Here is a 13869-nt window from a genome sequence, read left to right as displayed (position 1 = left end):
ATTTATTGAAATTTAAAACCCTATTTGTTTGTTGGAAAATAGTTTTCTTTTGGTAAGTGGTTTCTTTGGAAAGTAATTTTCTTGGAAAATAGATTCCTGAAAAGTGAATTATTTTTCGATGTTTGGTGGTAACATGTGAAATAAGTTGGAAAACACTGTATAGTGTTTGACTATATCATGAAAAATGAGCTGGAAAATAAATTGTTAATATTTTTTTCATGTTTTTAAAATAATGAAGGACAAATATTACAAATTCAAAAATTGAATGAGAATAAAATTGAAAAAAAAATTAATTTCAGAAATTATCTCAAAAAAATAAATAACAATCAAAATAATGGAGATTAAACCTAACAAATAAAAAAGTTGAAAGATGATGAAATTAAAAAAATATAATTTTATAAATTATTTCAAATAAGATAAATAACAATTAAAAGAATGAGGACCAAATATGATAGATAAAAAATTTCAATTAAAAAAACAAATAACAATCATAAAAAATAAGGACTAAAGTTGATATAAAAATCAAATCAAATTAAATTCATAGGGATAAAATTAAAAAAAAAGATTCAAAACAAAATATAGAGCAATTAAAAGTTTGAGAACCAAATTTGATATAATCAGCAAATAACATGACATTTCTAAATTTTTTACAACTTCTAGAAAGTGTTTTCTGCCCAAAATAAAAGAAAAACTCTTTCCTGAAAATCAAGCTAAATTTTTCTTTAACTAAAAAGTGTTTTTCATTAATAAATTTTTCTGATAACAAACAAACATATAAAAGTTTGAAAAGTGATTTCTAAAACTTAGGTATCTGTGAAATAAACGAGACCTAAGTTTTAATTTTTTTTCTCTTTACAAAGTTATTTCTTTCTCATTTATTTATTTTTTATGTCATCAAATAAAATTATTGAGAAATTTTAAAAATATTTAGAGAATATAATTTTATTAGTCATTGTTTTTAATTTATTTTTGTTTTTTTATTATCATGATTTTTATATATATAATTATATTATTAAATTATCTGAGCTTGTTGAATTCATAGAATCAGAAACCTAATTTCCTTTGAATTTTGTTTATATATTAGAAAATAAATTTGACATGCTCAACGATGTATAACGAGACACTTATCTAGTACAGGAATAATGCTCGAAGCTTAATCTTAAATTACTGATATAATTATATCGAGCCTACTTGCGTGCCACGTGTCAAAAGAATTACGGAGCTAAAATATAGCTGGGTTTTGCAGGGGTAATTAACTAAGAGAATTAAAAATTTAGTTTAGTCCCCCGAGATATTTTTCTGGTTTAAGGATGAGACACTTAGGGGCCGGCAGATTCCAATCTATCCTACGTGGACAAACCTAGTCCACGATAACTACTGACCCACGTGACGCCCACCTGCCCATTTCATATGCTACGGCCTAAGTTTCATGTGGGCCCATACTCTGTTTATCCAATCCCTCGACTTTTCATACTATTTTCTATTTCTCCCCCCCCCCCCCCCTCTCCCGTCCTCGAAGCATAACACTACTTTCAAGAATATTTTTTTTTATGATGATCTTCTCACAAATATAAAACCAAATTTATAATATTTTTTTTATTTTTAACACATTTTCTGCATTAAAAAACTTTATGGTAACCCTATTTGCTTCTAGAAAAGGAGATTCACCGGCATGATATCAAATTGTTCTATGCATAGGGAGTAATTTATAGCCACATCGACTCCCCGACGTCCACCTTATGTTAATTATTTATTTGTTTTGATATTATAAAGAAATGCAGAGGCCCAAGAAATGTTTGGGCAGGAAGTGATCTTCTTATCGGGCGTGGTTGATGGTCGTGGCACAACCATGGCCACGTCTTTTTTTAATTAAATAAAAATAAATTATAAAAGCCTCAAAAAAATATAATGAAATTACAAGAAATTAATATCTAAGAGCCCAAAGATACTATAAATTACGGATCATTTATATAGTTAATTTTGAAATAGTTAATATAATCTTGTAATATTTCAAGGGATTATATATGGAAAAAGATCTTGTAAGATTATGTTGACATGGCAAAAATCCAACGTGGCAGATGGTGGAGCGAGTGAAATCTATATCTTTTCGCTTACTTGCAGCCACAAGGAGGGGAATGTCAAATGTGTGGAGGAGAAAGAAAGGATTTAGGGTTCTCTGTATTGAGACTTTGTTTATTTGGAGAAGAAGGTGAGGTGTCTAGAGATGTTCTGTGAGCCCCACTCAGCTGCCCTCATCCAAATGTGTCTGTCAAAACTAGAGCATAAGGAATAACTGGGGGAGGAGCTAGGAGGAATCATTTCATCAATATATAAAATTAATTAGGTTAGGTCATGATTTTACCGTTAATTAGAAGGGTTCTCATCAATAGTGATAATCAATTTATGTTTTTTATTTTATTTTATTATTGTTGTTGTGAGTTCGGTGGGTGTCTGATATTTGTTTTTAATCTTTGTTCTGGGTTCTTATGAATAAAGTGTTTGAAGATTAGGTTTTATATATAGATTTTTATTAATGATTTACAGACGTAATTTCTCGAAAAATTAATTTTCACTCTTGCTTGTGTTGTTGTATATTATTTATGTTTTTTTCATTGATTTTTTGTTATTTTTTGGGAAACAAAAACCCCCTACAATTATTAAAAAAATTAAATTAATTTATAATTAATTCTAGAAAAATAGTTGTTTTTCAAGTATTTTTAAAAACTTGAAAGCCAGGAAAAACCCACACAGTATAAAACATTTAAGATCAACCTAAAAAACCCTCTATAGAAATAAAAAAACTTTGGAGAATCTAATAAGAAATGATCTATAAACTTTGTTTCTCAGTTGATGTGCAAAATATTAGATTTATTCAAGGTTAATATGATCCAAGATATAATAATAAGAACTCATAACCTTTCAAGGGGGCACTATGAGTGAGTAATTATGCTTTGTTTCATGAAATACAATCGTTTGGGAACACGGTTGCATCATATTTTTAAAAAATTTATTTTTTTATTTTTTATTTTACTAAAATTTAATATAATTTGTATATCTTGAATTGTTTTAATATACCAATATCAAAATTAAAATTTTAAAAATAAAAAAACATCATTAAAAAATAAATGCTACTATGTACACTGCAAAACATACTAATTATATTTATGGAATGGAAAGTCGAAAATCATAACCAAAGATTCTCAAGCTTTTCATATGGCTTCAGGATTCATTGTCGATGCTGGCTAACCCACAGAAAGAAAAAATAGAAAAGAGAAGGTAATTACTAATCATTTCTGTGAAGCTAAAGTTTTTAAAGTATTGGTATCCTTTACTGATTTTCGTATTTACTAGCCCACCAAACTTATCGAGAAGTTGATATTATATACCACATAGGGCATTAATAGGCTCTTAAATTACTTGCCCTTTTGAAGGCGGGTCACCCTCATTAACTGGTTAATTTTCACCATTGAAGACATCAGATAACGAACTCCTTTATTTCATCGAAGAAGATGGTGGTGGTGGTGGTGGAAGAAGGTGGTGGTGGTGGTGGTTAACTTTAAGTCTTACAGCGATGAACGAATTAAGGTCATCGATTGAAGAAGTCACACAGCCGAAAGCTACTGAAAAAGCAGAATGGCATGTTGCAGGATAACATCAACATGCCATGCAGCAAACAGTGATGACTCTGACATGTAGAGAAACGATCATACGATTGAACTTCTTTATTACAGTCGCCCATTGACCAAAAATAATTTCAGAGTAACTATTTAATATGCTAAATTTATAATTCAGGTCATGATAAGACCAAAAGAACCTAATTAAGTGTGGTAATTTATTTTCCTCATCTTTCTTTTCTTTGGTTGAGTTTTTATTGGGCTCGTGTGAGATGAGTATCAGGACTAGTTAGAAAAGTCATCTAAGAATAGGGGGCAAAAGTATAAATACTTAAAATTTATTAAAAAATTAAAAATCAAATAAAAAAATTAATTAATTAAAAAACCAAATTAAAATAAAAAAAAACTAGCCCTCGCAATATAATGCGAGCGCTAGTGTGTGAAGTTGCCCGCCACATTGAAGTGGGGATTTGTGGGGGCTCCTTTCACGGCTTTTTTGGGCAGTGTTGGAATCATCACTCTTAAGGCGGCATGTATAATTGGTGGGTCTCTGGCGTGGCTTCAGTTGCTTCTCTCTCTCTCTCTCTCTCTCCCCCTCTCCCTCTCTCACTCTCTCTCTCCCTGTCTCTTGATTTGTGTGCCAGTGTACAATAAATCTCCAATAGGAATTGGTTTTTTTATTGCCTTTTTCGTGAGTTGCAAGGAAATCTACTCTAAATTCATTGCTAAACATATCATGCCTTGAACAATATTATATATTTCTCACTTTTTTTTATTTATTTATTTCATTTTGTATATTTTTAACATAAAATGACTTAAGATACCCTTAATCTTCAAATAAAAAAAAAGTAAAATGATTTCTTAAAGAAGAGGAAATCATAGAATCAAACTTGATTATCGGTAAATATAATTTTATCATTATAACAAACTAATAGATAGGTGACTCGTGGTAGGATGTGGTTTGACCTAAATATTTTTTAAAATAAAAAAATAATGCTTAGATGATTAAACCTTTTTTTTTAAAAAAACTCCAGATGCAAGTCACTTCTTTAATTTATTTAATTGTAATGAATAAACCCAATTAATTTAATAATATAATTTTTAAAAAGGGTGCCATGGACAACAAATATAGTGAACATATTTTTTTTAGCAACAAATATAGAAAATGAGCATCCCATATCATACTTGATCGGGAGGAGAAGAAAAAAAATACTCATCGAAAAGTGACTGTTGCTCTGCTTTGGATGCCACTTTATCACTAGAAAGAACTCATCGAGACTATTCTAACACCACTGCAAAACACAACAAAATAACATCAAAAAATGCCACTCGCAGCATAAAAATACAACTCGAAAAACAAACCAAATAAAATATCATGAAGTAGGTATTCGATGCTTAATTATATTTAATCAATTAATGTAATTTAATTCAAAAATAAATTTTCTTTAAAAAAACTAAATTTAACAAAGAATTAAAAATAAAAAAAAGGAGATAACCCAGTTTATTTTTTAAATTTAATATTCTTATTTTTTTATTATATAGTTAAAAGAGCCTCTCTTATTGAATCTAGCGGAGTTTAGAGGTCAAGTCAATGCTTTTTTTTCCTTCTTAAAATGCACCAGTAATGTCTGAATATAAAACTGTATATAGTCACTATCTCTATGTTATCTACTTATCTCCAACTTCGAGGTTAAAAAGGTTCCCCATCCCACTAACGAGACCATGATTGGATGGAAAGAGAACATCTGTTACCAGTCTCGGCAGTTGTCACAAACTCTTTTCGTTTTTTTGGTTTCCAATGTGAGATCGTCAATTGAAGCTCCAATAATGGAGGAAACAAATAATTTAAATCTTACTGCTCCCTCCAAGTTGAATGAACTACTAATAAATAATCAAAATGGTTGCCAAATTCCATTAAAGAAAAGGGTTTCTTTTTCTCAAGCTCTCCACAATACACTCCTGCCCTGTCTCAAGACTCTCAACAACGAAGTGCTCATTCTAGAATTTGATGAACACTGTATTTGTAACGACAAGCCTACGGTCTTTTATTAAAAAAAAAACAGAAGACAAAACTGAGGTTCAGAATCAACACCGAATTTATCTATGCATCAGTTCGAGGGCTATCTCTCCAAAACCAAAAAGAAAGATAGAATTTAAAAAGAAAGAATTTCACTCAAGCAATGAAAAGGGCCCATCATTTTCGTGATGAGGGTTTCTACAGGAAATATAAGGCCTACGCCTGGACCATTGGTCTTTCCTTGGTCGGGCTGTCAGTAACTTATCTACGTTAATTGTCGTTTCCCAGATGCTCAAAACTATTCTGTAGCTGTAGTTCAGTGATGGAAACAAATATTCATGGCTACAGGCTGCTATATATGAGTTAATATTGTATAATATAAAGTTATTTCATATTTCATCTGCAGATTTAGAATTCAAGGTTTAATTAAGTTGATTCTATGAATTGAAAAAAGGATCTCCAGTTGTGTAACTTCAACTCTAAACAGCCTCCCAAGTAATGAATTAAACATGATAATTAAAGAGAGAGTATTTTCTCACGTTGTACTAATCGCATTTACTAGAAAATAAACATGGAAAGCACTTCGTTTTTTCAGAAATCCCATTCCCTTAATTTAGTAATTTTTTTAGTATGTGTTTGATAATGTGATATAATTAAAATGTTTTTATATTTTTAATATTGAGTTATTAAAATCATAAAAAATATATAAATTTTTTTAATTTAACACTATTTCAAGAAAAAGATAGTTTGGATTATAAAAAATATACCAAATTGCAAACTAAACTTGATAAAGTCCACACACACTATAAAGATATCATGAAAGAGTAATATAAAGAATCTACATGAAACATATTTATAATAAAATAGGTTGGGTGAATAGATATCCGAAATTACCTTAAATATAATAGAGTAAGTAGAAAAAGGATGTAAGACATATTATTAATACACAATAACTAAATAAAATAATAAAAGCAACTGCTATATAATTCAATCAAGTTCATGTTTATGTAATTTTAAAAATTTATTTATCAAACAAATATGTAATTGTAAGCTGATAACAATAGGCTTATTAATAATGGGACAACTAAAGTTTTACTTGTTTATCAGAACCCATAAAATACGCTATTCGAGGATGAGATTTCCTCAAATAAAAAAAAAGCTTTTAAATATAAAACAATAACAATAATAAACTTGTAATTTCAATAGGGCTGTAATTATAAACTTGAAGTTTTTAATGTAATTTACTAGATTTATAGTTTTCATTACCAAAATAACTAAAAAATAATAAAGTATTCTCTCGAGTCAGGAAAAACTCTATAATTAATTTGAAGTTCTTCCATTTGAGATTGATACAAAAAAAAACCCGAAACATGTTTTTTATTTTATTATTATTTTTTATATAGTTTTGTATGTTTAATCCGACATAAAAGATCAGGAAGCACTCTCATATAACTGCACGGGGTTGTGGCAAACAGGAATTCAACAAATGCACGATGAAATGTACCATTTAAACTTTCATGATCATGCCAGAAAGAAATTCATCAATCAATCTTTAATTTAATGTATTCATCATCTACCACAGATTTTGAGAATCCTTTTGTCTACCTAGCGAGGTAGTTTCCTAGAAATTGCAAGCCCCATTTAAGAGTAAGTTTTTCGTGGTAAAGAGGGAAACGGTGAAACTTGACTCCGTTGTACCAGTACCGAATCAAACATCAATGATAATTTTGAAGGCTGGTGAGTTTCCTCGTGAGGTACTTGCAATTCCTATGCAATATGCATAGCCTTTTTCTAGATAATTTTGTCATGCATATGTATACTTGTATGATAGAGAAAATCTAACCCAAACTCGACCTTTGATCTCTCCTCTTAACAATAGAATTAATCTTAAATAGTTGCCCGTGGGATTAGTCGAGGTGCGCGCAAGCTGGCCCGGACACCCACGATAATAAAAAAAAAAAAAAAAAAAAAAAAAAAATCTTAAATTATTATTCATAGAAGGTTATTCATAATACAGCTGATTAAAGCTTCATCTCCATGACAATATCAGCATTAATGCTTAACGATATAGTAAGAACATGAAATTAAGGACAACACAGATAGATGCCTACATTTCATTTGCAGAAAGTTCTTCCATCCATTGCTTTGATCCGTCCATAAACCCTGGACTCAATCTGAACATGAGAATACAAAATTCCATCTGATTTATAGCCCCATCTCCATCCAAATCACCTTCCATTAACATGCACACAAGCTCATCATCCCTCATCTCTTGCAACCCTAGTAGCACAATATTTCTCTTCAAGCTCTCGAACGTGATTAGCCCCTTATCACTATCCATTAGCAAACGAAACCCATTACACAGCTCCAACATAAATCCTTGTGTTCCCAGTCCCTCCAACATGGAAGGGAAGTAGTCCTGAAACTCAACTGCATGACCTATTGATGCCATTGATGGTTAAAAAGATGTACAAAAAAAAAAATAACTCGAATGTATTGATAGCTAATTATAAAGAAATCGAATGCCAAAACAAATGGCGAAAGCTTGAGAGAGTTATGTGACTAATGGGATGGTGGATGAATCAGTGAGGAGGGTGGGGTTATATAAGAGAAGGAAGGAGATAAAGACAGAAAGGGAGAGGTCTTCGTGGAAAGAGTGAGCCTTACAGTAAATAACTAGGGAACAAATAAAATAGCAGCGAAACTTTTATGGTTAGCAGCGAGCTTCTTGCTTCGTTTTTTTTCAAAGCTTATGTGAAAACTCTACTTCCTGGAAGCTGCAAGGATCACAGGATCTTCCTGAAGGTTCTTAAAAGTAAAGTTTGTTTGATAGAGAACTATAGCTTGTTTGCAACTTACACATGGTGAGACAAACGTGAGAGCAGGAAAATTAATAAAAGTAGAAGCTTTTGTAATTGTGCCAAAACCATACAGTAATTGACAATTGCATCAACCTATAAATACAAGTACTCGGATTGACTATCAAAGCACTTGATATCAACTCGGACTTACAAATCCGCATGCATGTACGGTGCTTTTAATTTGGCACCAAAATTTATAACAACGCCGAAATTCCAAATTTATAGACCAATATTTGTTAACTATGCAAGCATCAATATCTCAAGAGAGTTCCCACTAGCGACATGTATCTAGCTAGTCATCAAGATTAGCTAGTGGGACACGCTCCAATTTCCAAAACGTGGAGCTCTGGCATTAGGAACCAAATGAGATCTGTTGGATCGCTTTAATGGCTGATTATCGTCTTTGTGCTACGCATATTTCAACTCACTTCTGTACGTACATATACATATAATTCAGTGTCCCTCAGTAGTACTGTCCGGTGCGTGTACGTTTAAGATGGTGAAATGAAAGGGAAATGGGCACTATGCAGGTTTTTCAAGTGCTGATTAATTAATGAGATGAAACAGACAGGGAGAATCCATACAAAAATATTTATCTTTGATATATAACTTGTAGTTGCAAATGGAGGAGGTTGATGGCGATGCAACATGGAAAATTTTCATTGAAATTTGTGGCATCGCTCCAACTGAAAGGAAGTTTCACTGAAGTTTCCTTCCTCACTCTTTGTACGCATGTTAGAATGTGCCCACTTATCTACTCCAGCTTATAATGGTTAGAATATTGAATAATAAGGATCAGAAGAGAGAAACTAGCGAGTCGTCCTCTTAAGTGAATTAATTGATCAATGCTCCCTAGCTACTTTGAGTGCCAATGATGTTTCTAACACAGCAGTAGTGATAGAAGAAAGGGACGCATGCTTCCTGCACGATCTTTAGCTTTAATTTTCAGAGAAAATCTTGAAACCGCGTACGGTCTATAAGTTAGTTGCATAATTTTCAGAGAAGGGTTAATTAATACTGAAAAATTAATGGTGTTTCTTTAGCTTAGTGATGATAAAATTAAGAAATAATACAGCTAGAAGCAGTGCATGGTTTCATGTCTTACAAACATATCTACAAGGGGAACAAACCAACTCCCTCTGATGATTTCTTCACTTCTGTGGAGCTCACTTCACTTATTAGAGATTCTGAACTATATTATTATAAGATCTTTAGCCAGTTTGTTTTTTTATTTTAAAAATGTTTTTTTTTAAAAATTAAAATTATTATTTTTTATTTACTTCAAATTAATTTTTTTAATATCTTCAGATTATTTTAATATGCTAATCAATATTAAAAATAATTTTTTTAAAATAAAAAAATATTATTTTAATATATCTTTAAACAAAAAACATTTTGAAAACTAAATGTTACTATACTCTCTTTATATTTACACAAATGCTATGACATTAAATATTAAAACTCAAGTGTTGTGCATTGTATAATAACATCTACTTCTATAAGAGCTTGGAAGTAAATAAAAGTACATGAACATGTAATATCTCATGCCTCTCCAATTTCATGTGTTTTCGAATTAATAATAAATAATAATATGGGAATTTATATTCAATTAACATGAATAACGTTATGCATTCTTTTATGCATGTGACTATCGACTTAAAAAACCTTTTTTTTTAAAAAAATGAAAAGACAATTCATATTAATAAAAAAGTTTATTGAATAAGATTTAATAATATAAGTTGATTAAAATATAACCCTTATCATCAAATAAAAAAGAAAATAAAATCAAATTAGTGTCAATTTGAATTTACGTCAAGCAAGCAGCATATATAGACCGTTCCTTTATGATAAGACACAACCTTTTGGTAATGGAGTAATCAAACTGGAGCTGTTGTCTCCAAGTGAAGGTATCATGTCAATGATTTGAGTTTCAAATTCTAAAAGATTTTGAAATCCTAAAAAAGTAGACGTGAGTGGCATGGATGGAGACGCTAAGCATCCTTTTGCAAGCATAAGCTCACAATTCACGCTCAAAAGGTACGGACACAAATGCGTCAATTTTCCACAAAGATGCGTCAATTCTTAAAATTTAAGGACATGCTACGTTATTAGAAAACTATGCTTGTAATTTATTCGTTTTTTTCATATTTAATGTATTATTTTTCTCAAGGAAAAATAGTAAGTATATATTAAAAGTAAATTCAAGTAGTTAAAAAATATTGCAAAAATAAATATACATTAAGTTCGAACAATAAACAAGGATGTCGAATTCACGTTTTGTATTTCCTTTAATGATATTAATCAATTTTCACTCATGAAAAAAATGTTTTGATATGGTAAAACATTTCTTAGAGAAATGATGTGCAAAATGAAAACAACGCTCGTGGAGTATCTTTGAGATGTAAGATAACTATTTCCAAAATATCTCAAAAAAAAAACATTATTTAAAAATACTTGATCAGAAATATCCGATACATTTCTTAAAGTATCAAATTAATTATCTCAGGAGACACGAACTTAATTAGAGTGGATATGTGAGGTTTTTGAAGGATTATTTGTGATTCATAGATGTACAACAAAGATTTTGGAATCCCTCCTTTCTATAGCACATTAGTGTACGAGAGAAATGCTTGTCCACTATGCATATATATATATATATATATATATATAAAGAGAATTAAAAAAAATAAAAAAATAATTTTTTTAATTAATGTGAATGTCTGGATTATTTTGCATGTATTTATATTAATTTTACTAACTTTAAAGTTAATGATTATATAAATTTTTAATAATTTTAAAAAAACTTGAATTAATTAATGATTATTATAAAGTAAGTCTAATATCTAATGAGTTAAATTTTTTTTTTAGCATTAAAAAAAAGAAAAGAAAAGAAAAATCTTTGATGCTTGTCTATGGGCCTTAAATGCTGACCAGGCATGACCAGTTCTTACGTCATTTCGAGTTTAGTTTTTCTCTTTTCCTTTATATGTTTTCATAATAAATATACAAGTGAATAGATAAGGGCGACTCTCACATATTTATAATTTATTTACAAGGAAATCTAAATGGCTGGGGAGATTTATTGTGTAAAATGTACTGTGAATTTTCTTATAAAATACTATAGATTTATTGTTCACAGATTTATTTCATCTCTTGTTTTATTTAGATTTTATAGGAGTATACGTGTTTGGTATTGCGGTAGCTGCTGTGATTTGAAAAAAATTGTTTTATAAAAAATATTTTTAGTTGAGGTTGGTTTGAAAAAATAGATATTTGGTTAAAATTATGGTTGAAATTGAGGTTGAAGAAAAAGTAGTTTAATGTGTTTGGTTAAGAATGCTTTTGAAATTGAGGTTATAAAATAATTTTAAAAAATATATATTAATATTGATGGTTTTAAATTTAAATATTATAGAATTAATTACTCCTATTACATGATGAAATAAATAATACTTTATATAAAATAATTTTTATTATCCCATCAAACTATTTGCAATTCCATCTCGTACAAAATCCATCTCGTACAAAATCCATACATGAAGGCTGCTGTGATCCTTGATTAGCTAAGCGAGGTACAATATCAGATAAAAAATCATCTGGAATGAAATTGGGATTGCGATCATACTCGAAAAAAACCTCATCATCTTGCTTCCCCGAGACCTAAAGCACAATTCTCTCAAGAAATCAAGATCACCAACAGATAAAACTACACACAAGAAGATAGTTTACCAAAGTCTTGAAATCCGCCAACACTACCAAGAAAACTGATCAACAAAGTGTAAGGAAAACACAACAAGTTTGAATGGCAGATTAACAACAAAAAGAGCCCCACAGGAGATAAATAAAAAACGAAATTGATCCATAAATCAGATGCAAAATCTGCAAATCACTACTCAAAACCCAAAATAGCAACTACATAATTTCTTCAACTGACAATTTCTATTAAAAAATCAAGATTTCAGAAATAAGTTCCTAGCATTGTTGTGCTTCCTGCAAACCGAAACTTCCTGCAAACGGAAACAATGGAGACTGCTCGGCATAAATGATTTCGGTGAAGGTGATTTGATCTTCGCTTCACAACAAAAGGGACAACAGGGAACAATGACGAACATTGTCTTTGGCGTCAATCTTCGTCCAGATCAAGGGAACAGGGGGGAAGGGAATAGAGGAGACGAGCTCGGGTTGGGAAAATTGAGAAAATGTTGTGTTAAAATCTTTCGTTTGACATGAGAAGGGACAAAGGGGAACAAGATGGAACACTGTCTCTGGCGTCAATCTTCGTCAATCTTCATCAATATTGTCCAGATCAGTAACAGAGAGGAAGGGAACAGAGCTTAAGCTCGGGTAAGGAAAGTTTTTTTACAAGAAAAAAAGTGTCCGTGAAAAGTGTATGGCATGGAGTGAAAAGCAGGTGTTACTTGCTTTTCCAAAACTGAGGTCCAACCTTAGTTTTTGGTGGGGCCATGTTAAATAAAAAGTGTGGTTGAAAATAATCAAACATCTCAGTCCTGCTTTTTTTATTAACCGCAGTCGCAGTCGCAGTGCCAAACGGTCTCTAAATTGTAGGTTAATATAGGCTAATTTATTAGGAGATTGTAAATTTAAAAAAAGGGATCAAAGAAAAAAAATGAAAGAAAGAGTGTTATTTTTTGGACTTTAAGGTGAAATACCCATTTTAACCTTAAAAACAAAATAAAAAAACATGTTATTGAAGATAATTTTCACAACAACCCATTTGTAATTGCCAAACTTAAAAGGGGGCAATTAAGTCTTTTTTCTTTTATAATACACAATAAAATGATCATTATATCTTTAGATTCAATTTTTTTTAAATCTTACGTTTATCAGTGTTTTCATCTTTTATATTTTTTAAGAATACTAAAATGACTTCCATGCCTATAAAAGTGGATTTTATATAGCTTATGTTCTTGGACATTTTTGTATTTGCACTTATGATTTGTGTTTTTAATTAATGTCAGATTTTATAATTCAATATAAACAAATATTATTAAAAAACATTATGCATTAGCATGTGGGCGACCCCACCTTTATTTAGACGGTAGGTGTAGGGTCGTTTAATGACCAAACACCGTTTTTCGCAGTTGAGTTTGAATGGGCTCAACGTCCCCTCCTTGAGGAGGCGATGAGTGTGGCCAATGACCACCTAGTTTAGTATCAATGACCTTTTTTTTTACACTTTATTTTCTCTCCCCTCAATTTTCATGCTTGCTCCTTTAAAATTTCAAAGCAACCTGCTAATTTTTAATTCCTTAGGATTTGGTCTTTGTTTTTTTTTATTGTTTGTTTTATTTGGAATAATTTATAAAATTAAACTTTGTTTTTAATTTCACATTTTTAATTTTTTTTATCTTTCAAA

The 13869-nt window shown here is 30.4% G+C and overlaps 1 protein-coding gene across 1 annotated transcript; it reads right to left on the bottom strand.

Annotated features, from left to right (window-relative positions):
* Positions 1-7738: 7738 nt before the first annotated feature.
* LOC133700548 (calcium-binding protein PBP1-like) lies at positions 7739-8083 on the bottom strand. The gene has a single exon (XM_062124147.1). The coding sequence runs from the start codon at positions 8081-8083 to the stop codon at positions 7739-7741; it is 345 nt and encodes a 114-aa protein (XP_061980131.1).
* Between the last annotated feature and the right edge of the window lie 5786 nt (positions 8084-13869).

This window comes from Populus nigra, chromosome 1, assembly GCF_951802175.1.
Source record: "Populus nigra chromosome 1, ddPopNigr1.1, whole genome shotgun sequence".
Classification (NCBI taxonomy): domain Eukaryota; kingdom Viridiplantae; phylum Streptophyta; class Magnoliopsida; order Malpighiales; family Salicaceae; genus Populus; species Populus nigra.
The sequence above is the reverse complement of the archived record's forward strand: the minus strand, read 5'-3'. Positions and strand labels throughout refer to the sequence as shown.